Source organism: Onychostoma macrolepis, chromosome 25, assembly GCF_012432095.1.
Source record: "Onychostoma macrolepis isolate SWU-2019 chromosome 25, ASM1243209v1, whole genome shotgun sequence".
Classification (NCBI taxonomy): Eukaryota; Metazoa; Chordata; class Actinopteri; order Cypriniformes; family Cyprinidae; genus Onychostoma; species Onychostoma macrolepis.
In genome coordinates, this window is record NC_081179.1 from 18,407,722 (window position 1) to 18,429,808 (window position 22,087).

At 34.0% G+C, this 22,087-nt stretch overlaps 2 protein-coding genes and 3 non-coding genes across 6 annotated transcripts in view; 4 read left to right on the plus strand and 1 right to left on the minus strand.

Annotated features, from left to right (window-relative positions):
• Positions 1 to 447: 447 nt before the first annotated feature.
• trnar-acg (transfer RNA arginine (anticodon ACG)) lies at positions 448 to 520 on the plus strand. Its single transcript has one exon. It is a non-coding gene; the product is annotated as a tRNA-Arg (tRNA).
• A 1,009-nt stretch (positions 521 to 1,529) lies between these two features.
• trnar-acg (transfer RNA arginine (anticodon ACG)) lies at positions 1,530 to 1,602 on the minus strand. Its single transcript has one exon. It is a non-coding gene; the product is annotated as a tRNA-Arg (tRNA).
• Positions 1,603 to 1,686: 84 nt separating this feature from the next.
• Positions 1,687 to 6,585, plus strand: pdcd2l (programmed cell death 2-like). Its single transcript, XM_058767566.1, has 6 exons — positions 1,687 to 2,080; positions 3,665 to 3,828; positions 3,952 to 4,341; positions 4,605 to 4,718; positions 5,960 to 6,117; positions 6,422 to 6,585. Exons 1-6 carry the CDS (start codon positions 1,976 to 1,978, stop codon positions 6,550 to 6,552), a joined length of 1,062 nt encoding a protein of 353 aa, XP_058623549.1. The 5' UTR covers positions 1,687 to 1,975; the 3' UTR covers positions 6,553 to 6,585.
• Positions 2,513 to 2,585, plus strand: trnar-acg (transfer RNA arginine (anticodon ACG)). The gene has a single exon. It is a non-coding gene; the product is annotated as a tRNA-Arg (tRNA).
• A 1,014-nt stretch (positions 6,586 to 7,599) lies between the features above and the next one.
• Positions 7,600 to 22,087, plus strand: part of banp (BTG3 associated nuclear protein) — a 50,867-nt gene continuing 36,379 nt past the window's right edge. For both annotated transcript variants that reach the window (XM_058767985.1, XM_058767983.1), the window contains exons 1-8: positions 7,600 to 7,733; positions 9,655 to 9,736; positions 9,823 to 9,905; positions 9,994 to 10,193; positions 11,403 to 11,504; positions 11,655 to 11,824; positions 19,649 to 19,888; positions 21,876 to 22,037. In XM_058767985.1, coding sequence (XP_058623968.1) covers positions 9,661 to 9,736; positions 9,823 to 9,905; positions 9,994 to 10,193; positions 11,403 to 11,504; positions 11,655 to 11,824; positions 19,649 to 19,888; positions 21,876 to 22,037 — 1,033 coding nt within the window. In that variant the 5' untranslated portion in view covers positions 7,600 to 7,733; positions 9,655 to 9,660. The remainder of the gene's footprint in view (positions 7,734 to 9,654; positions 9,737 to 9,822; positions 9,906 to 9,993; positions 10,194 to 11,402; positions 11,505 to 11,654; positions 11,825 to 19,648; positions 19,889 to 21,875; positions 22,038 to 22,087) is intronic.

Consider the following 22,087-nt stretch of genomic DNA (forward strand, 5'->3'; position numbering starts at 1 on the left):
GGATTCAACAATGCTGAAAAGCACTGATATACCAAAAATTGACAGAAAATAAAGGGGATCCATATTTGGCAAGTTGTAATGTAGTCGCAAAAAGATTTATTGGTGTGTTGTTTTTCAATCTGGCAACACAAATATCTTTATCAAATAGTGGCTGTCATAGAGTAATTCAGCCCTTTACCCTAGTGCCTATTCATAATGACAACGAGACCAGCATTTTGATATTTACCTTACATGGACCTACAGTGATCACATATACACATGTCGACCTACAAACAGAACAATATAGGTCTAAAGGGCTAGTTAACTGAGCGATGCTTAGCTTCACTCGCTGCGGTTCAGGTTCATGAATGAAGATGTTCCTTTCAAACTTCGCAAATGTGAAAATCTTGCAGGTTTATATGAAACCAGTTTGTTCGGAGTTCTGTGTGTGGACGCCCTCGACGCATCGGGCCAGTGGCGCAATGGATAACGCGTCTGACTACGGATCAGAAGATTCTAGGTTCGACTCCTGGCTGGCTCGGTTCTTTTGAACTTTGATTCTCTAGTTCATTTGGGTTCATGTTACTCATTAAAAGCACGATACTCCGACAAACACTTTAGTGAATGGATGCAGGACACACCTAGAGTGTGTGTGAAAGTTCAATATGTGTTACCTCAGGATGTCATAAAAACAATCGCTGGAACTTGACTGAACGATTCCTTTTTGTTTAAATACGTGTCGCCACTGTTTTGTTTTTATCTTCAACACACTGAAAAACGTCAAAGACAAAAAATATGATTTATAGGTAGAAAAAAAACACACATAAAATGATCCGAATCACTGATCTATAATAGAGAACATTTATATGGATTATAATGACCCAAACCCACTGAAATCTTTTCAGAAGCAGTTTCTGATAATTATTCGCAAATATACAATGTTTGCGCTTTGAACTTAGCAAATACAACTCTTTTATAACGTACTTTGCTGGAAAGTGTCTTATTTTATTTTGCGCAGAACAGTGAAGCACTGCCCCCTCGCGGCACGTCCGTAAAACTACTTATTTACCTCAAAAGGTGATTTTTTGTGTGTTTCAGATAAAGTTTATCATATTAATACGTCTCGATAACTTTATGCAGGCACCGATAGTGCAGCTTATTACAGCAAACGGGGTTTCTATGTAACAGAGGCATTTACAGACATGATTTTATAACTTTCTGATGTGAATCAATTGCAAGGAGACGCCGCGGGAGGGCAGTAGACTTACACTCAAAATCTATAAGAAAGTTAAAACTTTGTTTTGAGTCACCTTCTAGCTCTTTCTTCGATGCAGTTTGTTAAACTGACAGATTAGCAAAGGGTTTTAGGACGTTTTTTTCTTTTGAGATAACGCGAAACGACGATAAATCAGTTCACATGAGTTCAAAAGTCTAATTTTACATGATATTGAATTAATGTGAATATTAACATGCATGTTTATACGAGTATTCGTGCCTGACTCCATCAGCGGCCGCAAAATGTAGGCTAACGAATCAAAGTTCAAAAGAACCGAGCCAGCCAGGAGTCGAACCTAGAATCTTCTGATCCGTAGTCAGACGCGTTATCCATTGCGCCACTGGCCCGATGCATGAATCCCTTTAAAATATGAACTTATATTATGAAGAACTCAAAATTGATAAAATTTTGGTTTGATAAAACCAACATTTTTATTTAACATATAAATGGCATACGTTAATATTTACACGCAGTAAAACAATGTATGAAGTTTATTTACCAGAATCAAATATCGTTTGTAATAACTTAATTAAAATCAAGCTTACATACATAATACTTCGGAAATATTTTACATTTAACGCATATCATTCCTGAATTAATACAACTGTAAACTGGATAAAACACGTTTTAATAAGATCAAAACGATTCAGTAACGACTGTCAACTTCACTCTCCACATGTTCAGAGAATCACATGGACTGAAGATTTCTGCTTATTAATCATGGCAACATCAATACACGAGACAGTCCTCATAGGAATATGTGATGGAGTTATTGACAAGAAGAAAAACACATCTTATTGCACAAACAAAATTGGAGCTAGACCGGTAAAGCGATACATATAACGTTACTCAGTGTTTGTGTCGTGCTAACTGAAGTAAGCTAAGTAACGTTACTCTGCTCGACGGCTAACTTGATTATATCGTGTTTAATACATTTCTCTGAATGTTTTTGACAAGTACGCGGAATTAAATCAGATTTGTGTGCTTGCGTAAGTGATGATTAAAATATTAGATTTCTAAAAGTGTTTAAAAGTAGGCTATCGCTAGCCAGTTGGCTAACTAGGGGGCTAAACATACTAACTCGCACATGAAAGATTAATTTCTGTTATTACAAACGATTTTAATTTATATGTGATGTATTTTACAATTACGTTATTTGAAATGTTCGCACTGTTGTAATAAAATAATTGTAAATGTTTGTTTAAATTGTACAGTCACTATAGTCAGAGGTCCCGTATGTTAGCGCAGTCCTTAATCGGGCCAGTGGCGCAATGGATAACGCGTCTGACTACGGATCAGAAGATTCTAGGTTCGACTCCTGGCTGGCTCGGTTCTTTTGAACTTTGAGTTAGTTTGATTTATTCTGTTGTTCGCGATTCTTTTTTCTTCTTCTCAAAATTGCACGAGGACAAGACGCAAATACGTAATATAAAATGGAAATATAAATAAGCATCATTTAATGGTCAATTATGGTAAACAATTAAAAAAAAAGTTTATGCGTTTCTCAATAAGTATTATTGTAATATATAATATCAAATTACAGCATAATACAAAGCATTCTGTGCTGTTTTCATTTCGAATATAATACATGGCTAAAGTAATCAATAGTTTATGGAGTACGTTGGGAAATATAACAAGATATCATATATATTTCTAAATATGTGAAAGTAGTGCACAATATGCATTTAATAAAATATCTGTGCACAGCATCTAAAATAAATTAGGCCTATATAAAATAATTTATGTTAATTATATTTGTATGGTTTAGTCAAGGGAAGATGTTTAAACCTGGAAGGCTTTATATATAATTATTTAAAATAAATGATATCCTATTAGCTAAACAGAATTAAAATTCAAATTAAATATATACATGACATAAAATCATATTTACATGCTGTTCAAGCAATATATGCATTTCATTTACTTGAATGTCGCTTGTAATAATTTAAACCAATCTTACGGGTATGTAACATTACTGTTCAAATGTTTTACATCAAATAATTTCTGATTGTCTATTGAATATAAACCACTGTCGATTTGACAAAGAATGCATGTTTTAAGATTTATTAAGATGAAAACTAATTGGCAGTTTTAATCACCACATGTTCAGAGAAGCACATTAACTGATAATAATTGTCAAAAATGTCGTAAAACGTTTTATGGTTTTAAAGAATGTTAATCAAATTTGTCAGAATAGGTATGCATAGTATCTAAAATAATTATGAATTAACTGAAAATGACCTTTTTAGTTTATTCTGTATTGTTGTGTCTATTGTTATTGTGCACTATGCATTATTTTGTATTATGAAACATGTTGTAGCACTTTGAGTCTGAGAAAGGCATTACAAATGAAAACTACTATTATGTTCATTTATTTTATTACAACTTATGTAGTTTTCATCATTACAGGACCTGCTTCCAGTAATCACTCTCCAGCACCCCTCATGCGCTCTGTGTCAGAGAGGCCTGTCCCATGTGGTGCAGGTCTACTGCCCTCTTGCGGCGTCTCCTTACCACAGAACCATCAATGTATTCGCCTGCACCAATCCACAGTGCTATGGCAAATCAGAGAGGTACACCTTGTCATTTTAGGTTAATGCATTATTTATATATCAAATGTGTTCGGCTTCCATAACTATTCCTTAAAACCTTTCATTCTTGTACAATCTGACCATGTCACCTGTATATATACTTAGCTGGACTGTCCTGCGCTCTCAGTGCTTGGATGATTGCATCAAATCGAGTCAAAACAACAAAACCACAGCATGTACAGAATCTGCGATGTCCAGAACAGACTGGTGTGATGAAGCTGATGATTGGGGGATGGACGAAGAAGAGCAAGTGGCAGAAAGCGGCGTACAAATGCCAAATGAAGGAAATGAAATCAGCAGCAGGCTTCAGGAGCTGTGCATTGATGGAGATCATCAAAGTGCCCTCCAGCCCATCAATGTGCCTGTTTTCCAGCCGTTCTACATGAGCGTTATGGAGGAATCAGACTTGGATGGATTTCATGATACGGATCATGAAAACGAACTGCTTAGAGAGTATGAGGAGAGGGAGGGAGTGACTGTCAGGGAGATTCAGAGGTGAGGATCGACTCTACTACAGAGACTACAGGTGTTTTCAGTGAATCACCGATGAATGATAAATATGTGTGTAAATTGTCTGTTAGTCATGTCAGATTTTAAAATTAAATTCACAGCATAGGTGGAAACATAGCTACAGACAACAAATAGCAAGAATGATTATTAATGGTGACTTTACCACAGTTTATTAATTCATTTTTAATTAACACTAACTACAAACTATATATCATGTAACGCCTCAGTTTCTATACTTTTTTTTTCAGTTGTGAAAGTGGGGAAGCTCAGGAGGAATATGAGAAGGCCACGGCCAAGCATGGAGATGAAGTGTTCACCAGTTTCATGAAGAAAATCTCTCTTTGTCCTGAACAAGTGTTACGGTGATTGAATTTGCAACAACTATTTCAAAATCCAATCAGGAAAGCTTTGTGTGTTTATATGCATTTTCATTAGAATACATCTTGTTAGCATGCATGCTAGTGCAGTGTTATTATTGTTAACTAGGGTTGCAAAAAGTTGGAAAATTTCCAGTAAATTTTGGAAACTTTCTGGGATTTTTTGGAAAGTTTCTGGAAATTTACCAGAAATTTTCCACCCCTTTGCAACCCTATTGTTAACTAAAACTAAAACCTTAAAAATGTCTCATTATTTGAAAATAAACTACACTGTAAAAAAAAAAAAAAAATGTTGAACCAACTTAAAATTTTAAGGCAACCAGCTTCAGCAGATTTTTGAGTTTGCTCAACTTATTTTTGTGGGATATTCTCAAATTTTTGTTGTATAAACTTAAAATGACAAGTTGAGAAAAATCAGCTGAAGCTGGTTGCCTTAAAATGTTAAGTTGGTTCAACATTTATTTATTTATTTTTTTACAGTGTAAGCATTATATGAAATAAAATATATTTAGAAATTTTGAATGTATTCCAGATAGTTGCCAGAGCAACATTAAAAAACAAAAAAAAACAAAAAAACTAGTAGAAATGACAAAACCACACAGTAAAAAATTACCCAGAAATTTAAATCAAAACATATAAAAAAAAAAATCTAATTTAAAATAATAGCAAAAGCACAATAGTATATCAGTGATACCAAAATAACACCAGCGTTCACTACTGCAGCAATGAACACGACACAAGCTGTTAAAACAGTTCACCGACTCCTTTAATGAATCGTCTGTAATTTATCATTTATGTTCCGATTCCTAACGAATCAGGAATCATTACTGTACGTTCAATTCATGGGATTAGAAATCATGAATGAGCAAAAAATAATAATAACTTTTTTCTGGGGCCCTGGACTATTAAAAGGGCCATTTATACAGAACTCATGCTTGCATTTAAAAAACACTAGATGCAGGGCAGTGGATTGAATAATGACGCGAGGTCTAGAGATGCGTTTATTTATCAGTTCAGTGTCAGGTGCAAGTGCAGCTGTCAAACACAAGGTGCGAGGTGGTGGTTTCATATGAATTTGTATGATTTAATCTATGATTTTTACAAAAAAGTAAGCTGGAAGGTCCATCCGGAAACATAGCTATCATAAACCGTTTGTTGTATTATTCACCCAGTCATTTCATTATTTACTCATGTTTTAATCTAATGTGTTACCTCTCACCTTATAGATACAGTTGGGCCGGATCACCTCTATTTATAGCAGAGCCTCCGTCCAGTGTTAGTCAGACGGTGCCGTGCTGCGCTCACTGCAGCAGCCCGAGAGTTTTCGAACTTCAGCTCATGCCAGCATTGGTCAGTTTGCTCAGTAGTGCAGACACAAATTCAGGTAAGGACAGATGTTCTAAAATTTACTTTCTTACTTACTTACTTATTTATTTACAAATTTATTTTCACATAAAAGTGTGGGAAGTATTGGAAGTCAAAGTAATATTTCATCTCCATTTACTGATTTATTTTGGTAAGCAGCTGTAAAATATTGTGCAATGTAAAATTATTAATAATTATCTCAAAATAACCCTCTGCATCGTGTCAGGATATATTATGTGATAATGAATGGCTGACTGTACATTATATCTTACTTATTATATATCTTTTAATGTTTATAGTAAAAGATTTGTTTGTTTTCTCAGACATTTCGCTGGAGTTCGGAACAGTTCTTGTGTACACTTGCAGAAACAGCTGTTGGAAATCTGGATCAACATTTCCAGTGGAAGAATTTCTTGTTGTCCAGCCCGACCCAGACCAAAAGCTCTTCAAATGATATAATTTATCAACAATAAAGATCAATTTTTCAGTACAACTTCATTTTGTTATTTATTTAATAATGGTTATTTTTTAATATAATGTTTTTTATTATCTATTTAATAAAAAATTTGCTGAAAATGTACTCACCTTCATCCAGGATGTAGATGAGTTTGCTTCTTCATCTGAGAAATGTAGCATTACACCAGTTGTTCACCAGTGGATGCTCTGCAGTGAATGGGTGCCGTCAGAATGAGAGTCCAAACAGCTGATAAAAACATCACAATAATCCACACCGCTCCAATACATCAATTAATGTTTTGTGAAGCAAAAAAAAACAACAACAAAAAAACTGCATGTTTGTAAGAAACAAGTCCATAATTAAGGTATTTCACACAAGATAACTTTTTCACAGGAGAAATCAATTTTATCGATAGAGGACACAAATTTTAACCAGAAGCAACAGTTTGAAGTTAATTTAAAAAAAAAAAGGGGGGTAATGATGGATTTGTTTCTTACCAACATGCTGATTTTGATGTTGTGTTGTGGATTATTATAATGTTTTATCAGCTGTTTGGGCTCTCATTCTGACGGCACCCATTCACTGCAGAGGATCCACTGGTGAACAACTGATGCAATGCTAAATTTCTCAGATGAAACAGACTCATCTACATCTCGGATGGCCTGAGGGTGAGTACATTTTCAGCAAATTTAAATTTTTGGGTGAATTATTCCTTTAAGTTTACATGCATCTGAGGAAACTTAATTTTGAAATAATTTGTCAGTAATCTAGACCCTAATGCACAAATAAGGTGAGTGATAATTAAGAATAGATTAGATGGATAGATGTGCTTTGAATGAGAGTAAAGACAGTACGGGCAAGATATTGTTATGGATGAATGAACATATGTATGTGTTATGAATAAAAACGGGTATTTGCGTTGTACAAGTCGATAAAACGGTTTTCTCTCAGAATATTAACATAATTTTGTGCACCAAAAAAAAAATAAAAGCTCAAAGGAGAAATAATGAAACTTGAAAACACTTTCTCAATCGTTTCGCTTCTCGAACAGCTGCCCGCGTCTGTGCGCATGCGCAGTGAGAGCGGCGAGCGGCGCTCAATGCTCAGGCTTTCTCTCGCGAGGAAGGACGCCATTATCGGAATCCTCACAAACAACACGAGAATTCATCATTCACACGGTAATATAAACCCTTCTGACATGCGACGCCTCCTGCGCTCCGCGCGCTGCAGAAATATGGCGCTGTGCATTAAAGAAATACACGTTATCCTGCTGTTTTCGTCTCGACTGTGTCTTGCGTGCCATGAAGGACACAAATGAGGCCTATTGCATTTCCCTGCTGCTGTTTTGAGCTGTTGGTTAGCAGGCGCCAGCTAACAGGCTACATGAGCAGGCTAGCTGCAGTTTGCTAACTGGACTCGAGCACTGGGTGTATTATTAAACTCCTGCAAGATTGGCGGCGTTTAAAGAGTGTTTTGTATTTTCTGAAACCGGGAAGCGTCGGTATTTTTGGTTTGTCCAAACACTGAGTGCTTAATAGAGTTGAACGAAATTATGTCTTGTAACCTAGTTATAATCTCACTGAGAAGCAGTAGCACTTTAATATTTACTGTTAGAAACATGCATGCACTTCTTAAAAGTATCCCAGTATGGGTATATTTTAGGGCGTGTGCTATGGTAATAACACCAGAGTAATTTTTCCATACCTTGGTAAACTGTAAATATTATTTAATGTTAAGACCGTAATCTTGGACAAGATGGAAATAGCATGTCAGTGCCCTGCTACACCAATTTATCCTTTGATATCATTAATATTACCACAACTTTACCGTAGTACCACAGTATTGTTTTGTATGGTTTAGTTACTACTGTAGTGACTTTATAATAGCAGATCATTTCATTAAGAAAGGTCATGGGAATCTGGGTATCATTATGGATGAATGATTTGATATGATATGCAAATAAATATTAATTTTTAAGATATATACCCACTGGTCAAAAGTATAAATTTTGAATAATTAAGTTTTTAAAAAATAAAATGTTTTTAAAGAAGTCTCTTGTTGGCTGCTGAAAATTATTTTTGCCATCACAGGAATAAATAAAATGTAAATATATTAAAATAGAAGATTAAATAAAAGCAACCTTGGTGCGCATACAGGACTTAAAAAATAAATAAATAAATAAATCCAATAATTAAAAAGGAAAAAATTAATTAAAATCCATTCCATTATGAAACCGAATGTGTACCAGGCACTAATTTATGATATTTAATTAATTAATGATGATAATAACAATTTAAGAAATAATAATTGTTTGTTACTTTGAGTTATTTATTTCCATTAAATATGTATAATAATTTTTTCCCCGAGTGTCACTTCAAAAAATTGCAATTAATGTTATTTGTGAAAGGAATAGTGTTGTAATAATGGACAAAACAAGTGTAGGGTCACCTTCAGTACCACATCCTCCCTTCAGGGGCTCTCGGCTGCCATCCAGACCTTTTGGTTTCGTTTTGTTTTTTTTGGCAAGGACACAACGGTGCCTGCATGTAAAAATCACACATTTACCTTGTAGTAGCTTATCATATAAATATTATAATATTAAAAACACTTTCCATGAAAATGATGGAAATTAATGAAAATAGCTAATCCCTCCCAAAATAATGAGAAAAAAAAGAGCAAATAATTCATATAACATTGATATCGGTGTCAATTTAGTATCATTGAGATATTATTAATTTATATATTTATTTACATAATTTTTTTTTTCATATTTTGAAGTCGGTTGTTTTTGTATTTTCTGATTTCATTTAAATTTTAGGTGAAGTTTTAGTAATTCTGTTCTGTGTTTTTGTCATTTTTATTTATTTATTTATTTAGACGGATAGATAATTGTTATATAGTTTTTATTCATTTTTATATAATCTTTAGTTTTAATTGTTTAAACTAAATGAAAATGAGAATTGTTGCTTTGGCAACTACCAGAAATTGTTTTTTGGTTTTAGTTTTGGTTTTAGTTGACAGTAATAACCCTTATTGATATGACACAAGCAGCCCGCACTTATTTCTCGATGATTTCTCGATTGTCTTTCTGAAACGCAGGTTTGAATGATGTCAGAGCAAGATTTGGTGGAGATAGTCCAGATCGCAGTGGCAGATTTGAATCATGAAGGACATCAAACAGGTGGGTCCTCCTCTGAATCAATAAAAAACTGCAGCTAGTGTTTGTGGTTTTCTACAATGTTTTTTAATTTTTTTTAATTGAACTAGATGTCCTGGAGAATAATGAAGACGCTGATCAACCAGGCAGGAAACGAGCAAGGCTGGACATTAGCCAAGAAACCTCTATTAAGGTGATTAGAGATGATCAGTAAATCTGGTCCAGATTATCAGCGTGGACGTTGGCTGTAATCATGTTTTGTTTGTGTGTTTCTCTAACAGTCGATGCTGCTGTCCATCAGTCAGGCTATCTGCCAGCGGCTGGACAGCATGGAGGCCAAGCTGCAGGTTCTTGAGGCCACCTGTCGAGGTTTAGTCGAGAAGCTGGACACAGTGATGGGGAAAAACCAGTCGACCATCCAGGTCCCCATGGTGTCGGGGTCCCCGTTTGGAGCCACTCAGACCTGCGACAAAGTACGCTGGTAAGGGGACCACAGATGATGGCCGGATGTTTTATACAACAGCGCATGGGCTTGTTTTTTCATTTATTGAAGATGCTTCACCGTTCATTCAAACCTGATCACACAGAGCAGCATCTTGAGATTGAATTTACATACTGATTAAATCACTTCATGGTGAATTGTAAAATCATGTCCAGTTGGTCTTTATTTGGGAATATTTGAAGATCTGCATGACTGCATAGACTTCCCATGAGCCACCAACACCATTTAAAATAAGAGCATGTGTTTTATTTAGCTGTGCTTCTCATCTGCTTCAGGACCTAGATTGTAAAAATGAGTTATCGTGTAGAAATAAACAAAAATTATTATTGTATTAATATTTATCAATATTAATAGTTACTTAATACATTATATATATATATATATATATATATATATATATATATATATATATATATATATATTTCGGTGTATTTATTGATATTAAAATATTTTTTGATATACATTTAGTAAATATTTTTAATATTCATTATTTATTAATGATTAAATGTATATTTTATATATTATCTTGTGGTGGCTTAAAATATACAATATTACACTTTCCTTGGAAATGTTTACAAAATAATCATGGCAAATTTTCACTAATGGTCTCAATATCAAACATAAAATGAGAATGCATTTATGCCACAATTATGTAATACTCACCTTTAACATCAACAACAAAAGTTATGGGAAGTTTTTTTCTACTCCTTATCAAAGTTAATAAGGAAATTAATTTTTTTCCTTCCTAACTATACAAAGTTAAATGGTGCATTTTTTTAATGTAATTTTATTATGTATTATTAGATGTTTAGTCTGATACTGATAAAAAAGCTGATCATTTCTTTCTTGTTATGCTGGACACTCAAAAGCGGGCTGCTATTAAAATTCAATACCCTAAATAAATAAAAAAATTAAAACTAAGATTTGCATTTAACAGTGTTGCTAAATTATTATTATTAGTAGTATTTTTATTATGTTTTTGTAAGCTTGACTTTGAGTGATGAAGGTAATCTAAATGTAAAAACAGAGTAAATTATCTGCACAATTAAATATTTAATCAATATTAGAGCTATGGTATTGGTATATATTGAGCATCCCTATTTATTATTATTAGAACAGGCTTTTTTGTGTTGCGACCCACCATTTGAGAACCAGTGTGAGACCGTAACAGTGAGTGTTTGCTGTCAGTGTTGTTCCTCAGACAAATGTTATAGTGAGTGGAGACCGGCCGAAGACGCGGGAGGAGACTTCACCGCGCGCCTCAGACTCTTTAGAGAACCTGCTCAGCAAGTGAGTGCCGCAGACTGTGCTTTTGTGCATAAAATAAATAAAAATGTTTGCATGGTGTATTTAGATATATACAGGAGACAGTTTCTGGATCTGTTGCACAGGCTCTCCATAACATCTCTCGGTGTAATTTGTGTTATGTTTTCATTGCAGTACTGTTGGGCGAGGAAGACAGAAGACGATCGTACTGAAGGTCCCCGTCCAGGAAGAGATTCAGGAGGATCAGGAGAGCGGCTCTGAAACGAGCGACTCGGTGTCCAACAGCGGCCAGCCTTTATCTCAGAATACCAACAATGTAACACTCATCACTCTCAACTCAGAGGGTAAGATTCACACGAGGATCATGTTTTGTCTTAAAATTTCTCTTATGATGATTACAGTCACATATGCATTTATTTGTGCACAAAAATCCCTTATGAATTTGTTAATGCAGGAAGCTTTGATAGGACATAAAGGACCTTTTTTAACGTAGTCAGTGGACCCTTGTCACATTTCCAGTTCTCAGAAGCAGAAGCGTTTCCATTTGCTTCAATAGCAATAAATAAATAAATCCAAGATATTTATGTATGATAATTGATATTTACGTATGTATGACTTTCCAAAAGAGGAAAATAAAATTGATTACGTTGGTCAGAAGTAAGAAAATGTCAAATTTGCTGTCACTCCCTCAGCCTTTGTATTACAAACACACACACAAGTTTTCTATTTAATCTCAAGGTAATTAAACACAAAGTATAATGTTATAAATGTGTGTAATTTTTTTTTATTATAAAAATCAAGCAATAAAACACAAAGTATAACATTGTATATGAATTTTTTAAATAAAAAAATAAAATAAAATAAATTGTTTTAGATAAAAAAAACCAAGATAATAAAATACAAAGTATAATATTATTGATGTACATTAATTTTTTTAAACAATTAAAAAAATTAAAAAAATAAAATATAATAAAACACAAAGCATAATGCTATAAATGTAAATCATAAATTTTTTTTAAAAAATTGAAAAACGTTAACATTTTTTTAAAAATTTAAATATAAAAAAAGACAAAAAAAAAAAAAAAAATGCTAAGGTAGTGACACACAAAGTATACTGTTAGAAATGTACTTTTTAAAAATTTAAATACAAAAAGAAAAACATAAAAAAAAATTCACATTTCATACCAAGGCAAGAAAACAAAGAATAATATTTTAAATGTACATGGCGTTTTTTCACTAAATTACAAAAAGCTGCTAGATTAAGGATGTTAATAACTGTGGAAACCGGTCATCACAATCTGTAAAACAGGTCTATAAGCTTGGTCCTTGAGCTCCATACGTTCTTGAAGGCGGGACATTGTCAGTATAGAGAGAATCTGATTGGACGAAAATCATTGTGCTGCAGAATAAGCCATTGACATTATCAGTCTGTTTTCCAGAAGAGAAAGACAGTAAATTTAAAGTGCCCCTATTATGGGTTATGAAAGGTTCATATTTTGGTTTTGGGAGTCCCCAACAACAGGTTGACATGCGTGCAAGGTCAAAAAACACTTTCATTTTCTTAAAATATGCATTTATTTTTTACCTTATTTGCTCAACGACTCCCAAACAATTCGCTCAGTGATTCATTTTTCCAAACCCCTCCTTTGCGTGACGCTAATCTGCGGTGATTGGTCCGATCGGTCGATTTCATTTAAAGCAGAGGGCAGTGCTGCTTTGTGTTCAGCCGTTACCGGGGAAACAGCTATTTTGAACACTCCAAAAGCGGCACCGAGTGGCAACAAGTGGGCGGGCAATATGCTAATGTTTCATGTTGACGTCAGCATGAAACGGCTTAAAATTCGTTTTAAAAACTCTTTCTTTTGAGAGACAATAACTTTATACACGGTGCACTTTCAGATTTAAAACTTTGTAGGATGTTTTCATTCACTTAGAGCTGTGTTACACACTGCATGAAAGGTAATTTTCAAAAATCCATAATAGGGGCACTTTAACCTCTACTAAAAGCTAGCTTTGTCAATGTTAAAAGTAGACTAGCATATACATTTCCCCAAAGCTAAGAAGATCTAAAAGCCAGAAAAAATTCCAATTTTGATTTTATGGCGACTTTAAAGGATATCATTTTTACAAGCCAGTGGGAAACCATTTGTTTTGAGTTTAGCACAAACATGGCCTCACAAGAAGAGCAACAAATTTGAACAATTATTGAAAAGGTTTGAAGACATGGAGATCTTTGAAATGCATCTGCACAAATAAGATAATAGCATATTTATGGCTCGCATGTGTTTTGTCTCTGTGGTTGGGTAACGTTGAAGCATAGAAATGTCGCGGGAAAACTTTGAAATCTTAGAAGTGTGAACAGAGAAAAATAGGCTTTGGTTAGTGAAATCAAAGTGTGCTCAACTATTATTGATTAATAATAAAAACATGTTTTGACTATACACTATTACTCCCTGGACACTAAAAAAAGCTTGTTACACCAGCAAACCATGTGTGTTTTGTAAACGTCTAGCCGTCCGTGATTAGGATTGTATCTTTGGTCTGGAAGAGGTCTGGGATTAAAGGGTTTGTTTTGATTGCTTAACTTCTGCTTTTGCTTTTCTTATTATTTGACTGGGTTGTTTTAGAGTGGCGTCTGGGTTAGCTTGGTTAGTTCAAAGACGTTCCTCCGCAAATATTCACTCGTTCGCAGCTGTTCGTGATGATATTTAGTCAACGAATGGTACATTTGGTTCTTTAAAGGCTTTGCTTTTGTTTGTTTGTGTTGTTTTCCCCTTTCTATAACCTCGTCTATTGTTTTTATGTAGAGGAGTGGGGTAAAATATGTCATCCCTTTAATCTAGCAAACTGTGCAGCATTTTTGTCATGTGGCCGTCTTATACAGCTGCTATTCACTCTTTTTGCTTGACAACATTTTTACAATGTCTTTCATTTTATTTATTTACAAAATGTTGAAAATTGTTTTGCTATATTCAAGCATTCTGCATTTTAATATATACATACATATATATATATATATATATATATATATATATATATATATGTATATATATATATATATACACATACATACATATATGTGTATATGTATATGTTTATAATATTATATAAAGCATATATACCTTAATTTATACCATATATAAAGTTTTTCTCCTCATTTTTTATGTATGTTTCCATGTCCTTTTTTATTTTATTTTAAATAAAGTTTGTTAGATTTATTGCTAGATTTATAGTATTTTATAGAATATTATAGTATATTATGCTATATTGAAATATTCTGAATTTTACATATTTTAATTACATATAAATGTGTTATTTATTCATCAATTTATCAGTTTTATTGTTATATTACATTACATAACATTATATTATATTATATTATATTACAAAATTATTATTGCTACATTATAATGTTCTAAATGTGAACATTTTCTGTCTGATTTTAAAATATATAATAATATAATAATATATAGATTTTGGTTTGCCTATAAGTTTTTAATCCATATTTTTTATTTTGTTTTTGTAATTTTGTTAGAAATGTGCATTTCCTAGAATATTATATTATACAGTATTATATTATGTAATATTATATTATATTATGAATACTGGGCTATATATTAATTATATACTTATTTGTATTACAAATATATGGCCATCTTGTACAGCTGCCTGTTACTGAAAGACTGATGTGGGACAAAACTGAATTTGTTTTGCTATTTTTATTATTATATTGCAAAATATTGATCATTGTTTTGTCCAGATTTGGTTTATAAAAATGTAAATTTATTATGTTATATTCTTAATCTTCATTTATATATTTATTTTAAATGTAAAAGGTCCACACATTTTTTTTAAGCTTACCTTTTGACCTGACAAATTTTACTCCCTAACATAATATTTACACACCCGCTTTGACGAGACACAGAAACCCACGTCTATGATAAACCATAATAAACCCCGTCAAACTATAGCCGAAGCAATGCTTGACACTTACCACACACACAAACATTTAACAGAAATGCCTATTTAAATCATTTTTGAGACAAATTATGCCAATGTCACAATATTTCTCTTGAGAGCATTCGTGATGAGAACACATTCCTGGATATGTAATATTTCCTGTCTTAGTTATGTGGAAAAGAAATGTGACGGTCTCACTGTTGAACTTCAATCATCATTTTCAGGCATGCCAGCATTTTTGGCCAAATAAAGACTTTAGAGTCTCTGGTCTAAACCAGTAATGCGCTTGTGAAGTGTTTGTTTGGTGACAAATAATGTCCAGTAGGGGACACTGTTGCATTTGCTCTGAGCTGAGAATTTAGGTCTGTAAGCTCAGCAGACATTGAGGGACTTGCTCTCGCCCCTCCACAGATATTTGGGATTACTAGTAGTCTAAGGGTGTATTCACACCTGTCTTGTTTGGTTCGATTTCCCCTCTTGGTGCGGGTCTTTTGGGCAGGTGTGAATACAGCAATCACACTCGGGTGCAGACCAAACAATTGAGGTGGTCTCGGTCCACTTCCAAACGAACTCTGGTACGGTTCGTTTAAGGTGTGAATATGAACTGGCCTCGATCCGATCTAATTGCAGAAAGCACGCTCCGAAAACACACAGCTGGCACATATACACTCATTGCCAAAAATATCGGCACCCTTGGTAAATATGATCAAAGAAGGCTGTGAAAATTAATCTGTATTGTTGATCCTTTTGATCTTTTATTTTAAAAATTCACAAAAATCTAACCTTTCATTGGATAATAAGAATTTAAAATTGAGGGAAATATCATTATGAAATAAATGTTTTTCTCTAATACACATTGGCCAGTTTAACAGCTCTAAATTTTCTCCTATGAACACCTGACCAGAGATCAGAAACCATTCCTTCATCCAGAATCACTGCAGGCCCTTTAGATTCCCAGCTACATGTTGGTGCTGCTTCTCTTCAGTTCACCACTCATTTTCTACAGGGTTCAGTTCAGAGGACTGGGACGGCCAGCAGAAGCTTGGTTTTGTGCTCAGTGACCCATTTTTGTGTTGTTTTTGAGTTTTGTGTTTGGATTATTGTACGGTTGGAAGATCCAAACATGGCCCATTATAAGATTTCTAACAGAGTCAGTCACTTATTGATTTTTTATCTGTTGGTATTTGATAGAATCCATGATGCCATGTGTCTAAACAAGATGTCCAGGACCTCCAGCAGAAATATAGGCCCACAACATCAAAAATACAGCAGTATATTTCATTGTACACATGGGGTACTTTTTATCCCTGTGTTCACCAAACCCATCTTGAGTGTCTGCTGCTAAAAAGCTCATTTTTTAGTTTCATCTGACCATAGAAGCCAGTCCCATTTGAAGTTCCAGTCGTGTCTGATAACTGAATATGCTGGAGTTTGTTTTTGGATGAGCTCTGAGAATTTTTCTTGAAACCCTCCCAAACAACATGTGGTGATGTAGGTTTTTAAGGTTTTCTGACCCTGAGACTCAGCTATTTTCTGCAATTCTCCAGCTGTGGTCCTTGGAGAGTCTTAAGCCACTCAAACTCTCCTCCTCACCGTGCATTAGGACGATATAAACACACGTCCTCTTCCAGGCAGATTCATAACATTTTATTTTGATTGAAAATTCTTAATTATTGCCCTGATGGTGGAAATGGGAATTTTCACTGCTCTAGCTCTTTTCTTAAAGCCACTTCACTAATTTGTGAAGCTCAATTATCTTTTGCTGTACATCAGAAATATATTATTTGGTTTTTCTCATTGTGATGGATGATTAAGGGAATTTGTGCTTTGTTTTCCCTCCTGATATATATTTCGGTGAAACAGGAAGCCATGGCTGGATAATTTCATGTTCATAATCACCCTGGAGTGCTCAAAATTGTGAATATGAATGGGAATATACTTCAGAGATATTTTACTCCTAAGAATTTCTAGGGGTGACAATAATTGTCCAATGTGTATTTCAAAAAAACATTTATTTACAATTAATGATATTTCCCCCCATTTTAAATTCTTATTATCCAATGAAAGGTTAGATTTTTGTGAATTTTTTAAATAAAAGATCAAAAGGATCAACAATACAGATTAATTTTCACAGCCTTCTTTGATCATATTTACCAAGGGTGCCGATATTTTTGGCAATGAGTGTAGTGCTGTTGTTTGCATTTCAATCGCTTAAATCACTTGTTTTTAAACCGCAATGCTTAAAAACGTGTGCATATTATGAGTTTTCGTGACCATGGCGCACAGAAACGTGACATGAGCACACTAAATAGGCTAAAGCTTGCCGCAAAGCCCCAGCAAAAGTTACAATGAATGTGTCTGGGGGAAATAGTATGGAGATATTTGAATTATTTATTAATAAACTAGTGTTTTCTGAGTCAGTGTCACAAAGATGAAGTTAAAAATCCTGACTCTCCATCTCCTCATTGGACGCCTTTAGAAAGAAATGCATCTTTACGGATTATAATGAAAGAGTCTTCGTTTTGTAGTAATTCAAAGCTTTCTATAGATATATTCATCATGTCTGTAAGGAAAATATTCACTGAGTTACGGTAAATTTTTGTGAAGTGCTCCTGTTCAAGACCGGGACGGCAATCGCATCCTATTAGTTTTCTTTATTTTAGAAAAACACGTTTTCTTGATATTGTGAGTGCACACAAATAAAAATAGACCCTATACAGTTCCGAACAATTTATTATTCTTACCTGTATGAGCAACAATTACAGCATATTTAATTTGTTTCCACTAATGTCCTGAAGCGCGCTTCAGCTTCCACTCTCCGCATAAACGATTGGATATGCGCCTAATAGCGCGCATTTATCTAGGTTAAATGTTTAAACTAACATTTTGATATGCTTTAAGTATTTCATATCTGTAGATTTTATTTTTGGCCAGTCATAATTACAACATTGTAAGACATTGTCTCATATGATGCTCATAAGTTTCTTCATATTGCGTTTTTATCTCATGACAGCAAATCAGTAAAAGAATAAAAATTGCACTACGAAAGATCTCCATGATTAGCCTGTTTTTCCCTGCTTGACAATTTCTGTCCAATGAATGGCACCTTAGCACACGTGTGGTTTTGTTTACAATTTCTGGTTGACTTGCAAAAAGGGCAGTGTGAAAGCGAACCACACCAAACAGAAAAAAATACGTTATATCTTGCTTGCACAATTATTTGCTCTCTAGATCAGGGGTTTACAATCTTTTTGATGCCAAATATCAAATATGCTGCTCCTATTCAAAGGTGCATCTTCCTAAAATATAAAGGCAGCTAAATATTTTCATGTATAAAGACATTTATACTGTGTGAGAAAAATGTTAAGAGTAATATTATATGGACAATATGTTTGAAAAGTTAAAAAAAAGTTAAATAATTAGAGTTTATATTCTCATTGCAAAAAGCAAATATACATTTTTAAAAAACAATCTGGAAAATATTTGAATAGTTAATTAAATAATGTGTATCTTTTTTTATACATAATGAGTGGTGTTATTTTAGTATTATTTACATAGCATTATAATATTCAACTGGCTTTTTAAATTTTAGTTCAAGTTTTAAAGATTTTATGTGCTTTTGTCATTTTTATTAGTTTTTATTAAATATTTCATTTTAGTACTTCAACGTAACAGTTTTTTGAGTTTTCTCTAATATTTATATTTTGTTATATTTCAATTTTGTATTTATATCCATTTATTTTGTAATATAATATAATATAAATTAATTTTACCACGCAAAAAAAAAAAAAAAAGAAAATACAGATTTTATTTTTTTGTAAATTAATAAAAAAATTGACAAACCCAAATATCTGTCATATAATAGAAAGGGGGAAAAAATAAAATTTAGAATTTTTGAATGTGGCAAAAATATATTCAATATTGTGTAATATAATGTACTGCAATATAATATGATATAATTTAATTTATTCTGGAAAATATATATACACACACACACACACACACACACACACATATATATAAAAACTTTAAAACACTATTTAGTTGTAGTGTTATTTATATTAAATATCCTCCCATCCACCAGAGCTGTGCTTATCCTCCCATACAGCTTCATAGTTACATAACTCCTATAAATTGCAGTGGTAAGTCACTGTATATTTGCAAAAATATTTCTGTAACAGCGGTTTATTTTTCTCCTTCTTCTGTAGAGGACTATCCGGCAGGAACGTGGCTGGGTGATGAGAACAACCCTGAGATGCGTGTGCGCTGTCCGGTATCTTCAGCGGACATGCTGCACATCAGCACCAACTGTCGCACGGCAGAGAAGATGGCCCTGACGCTGCTGGACTACTTGTTCCACCGCGAGGTGCAGGCCGTCTCCAACCTCTCCGGACAGGGGAAGCACGGCAAGAAACAGCTGGACCCGCTCATGATCTACGGCATCCGATGTAAGTCTGAGCAAAACCTCCAGAAGAACAGAACAATTAAGATTTACAGTATGTGAATCGTACTTCTGATTCCTCAAAATGATTCTGATTCCTTGATGATGCAGTTAATGATTCTTTGTTTTTGTATGAGCAGCCAGTTTGTAACTACATTAATTTAAGTGCCTTACATACTGTGTGTAAGTTGTAATATATTTGTGTTTAATTTGGTTAAAAGTACTGACTCATGAGAGTCATTCAAGAGAATCAGATTAAACTAATTTGCACTGTATGGTTCTGATTTGCTAAAAAGAACCAGTTTTTAAGAGTCATTTGTTTGAGAATCAGACTGTACTGATTGCTGTTGCCAGTGCTGTAAGGTTTTGATTCCTGGCTAATATGATTTGTGTAGGAATCAGACTACACTGGTTGTGCTGGATGTTTTTGATTCACTAAAAAAGAATCGGCTAATCAGAGTCATTAAAACTGATTGCATGCTATGGTTTTGATAGTTCATAAAAGCCATTTATTTGGGAATCTAATTATACACAGTTTTGATTCGCTAAAAGAATCAGCTCATGAGAATTATTTGTGCAGGAACTGAACCAACACTTGTCAATGCTGTAAAATTTTGATTCAATAAAATAACTGACTCAGAAGAGTCATTCATTCTGGAATCAGACTATAGTGATTGTGCTGTGTGTTTTTGATTCAGTAAAAAGATCTGTCTCATAAGATTCATTAATTTGAGACTCGGATTACATTGATTGTGCATTAAGGTTTTGATTCACTACTGGCTCATTAGATTCAGAATTGGACTGCATTGGTTGTGCTGAGTGTTTTTGATTCACTTAAAAGAACTAGTTCCTAAGAGTCTTTTGTGCAGGAATCAAACCACATTTGTTACTTGGTAAGGTTTTGATTCATTAAAATAACTTTTTGTTTAGGAGTAGGACTGCACTGGTTGTGCTGTTTGTTTTTGATTCACTAATAAGAACCGGCTCATAAGAGTCAGTCATTTGATTAGGAATTGGTTGTGCTATACAGTATGTTTTTTGATTCACTAAAAAGAATCGTCTCATATGAGTCATTCATTCAAGAATTGGGCTATATTGAATTCGGTTTTGACTTTATAAAAATAACTAACTCATAAGAACCATTAATTTGAGGATCATAATACACTGATTGCGCTGTATGGTATTGATTCACTAAAAATAATCAGTTCATACAAAACATTTGTTTAGGAATCTGATTATACCAAATGCGCTATAACGTTTTCATTTACTACAAGCACTGGCTCATAAACTTCCTTAGTTTAGGATATGGACTACACTGGTTATTGATTCACTAAAAAGAACCAGTTCATAAGAGTCATTTGTTCCAGAATCAGACTACACTGGTTTTGCAGTGTGTTTTAAATACAATGAAAAGAATCAAACATAATTCGGTTCGGTTTTTGTTTTTTAATTCCCAATTCTGAAGCCTATTCGTTCCCAGCCCTCTCTGTGACAAATCAGATATTTGATTGTTCAGTTTAGTTTAGCAATATGAATCAGTTTAATTAATCTCAGTTCTGTCCTGTCTAATTCAAATCATTCAAGTAGCTCAGCTGTGGTTCTGCTGCATCTGGCATCAGACTTATTTTCCCCACATGAGCTAATTAGAAGCGCTTCTAACCGTTCTCATTCACAACAACTCGCGCCATGCCAATATGTAGGTCAATTCGTGCAACCGGCCATAATTAACATCGAGGAATGAGCTAGTGAGGGTAAAATGAATACGAGGAATGTTAAATGCAATTTTGCATGGACAAACCCCACTTAACAGTGGCTAAAGCGAATGAACTCGACTCAATGATCTGTACCAGAGCTGTGTTTATTTCTGCTACAAAGTGCAACGAGTTTATTTGCTTACAGCATAAATGTATGACTAAATATTACATCAGTGTTTCCTCCCTTATTTCCTGACTGATTTTATTACGCTTGCAATGTCTCTGTCCATGTGTAACCAGGTCACCTGTTCCACAAGTTCGCAATTACCGAATCCGACTGGTATCGCATCAAGCAGAGCATTGACTCCAAGTGTCGTACGGCTTGGCGCCGAAAGCAGCGAGGACAGAGTTTGGCGGTTAAGAGTTTCTCACGACGAACGCCAGCCTCGCAAAGCAGCTCAGGTATGAACCCTTGCGTCCTATCCCGCCAATTTTGTCTCTTGCGAAACCCT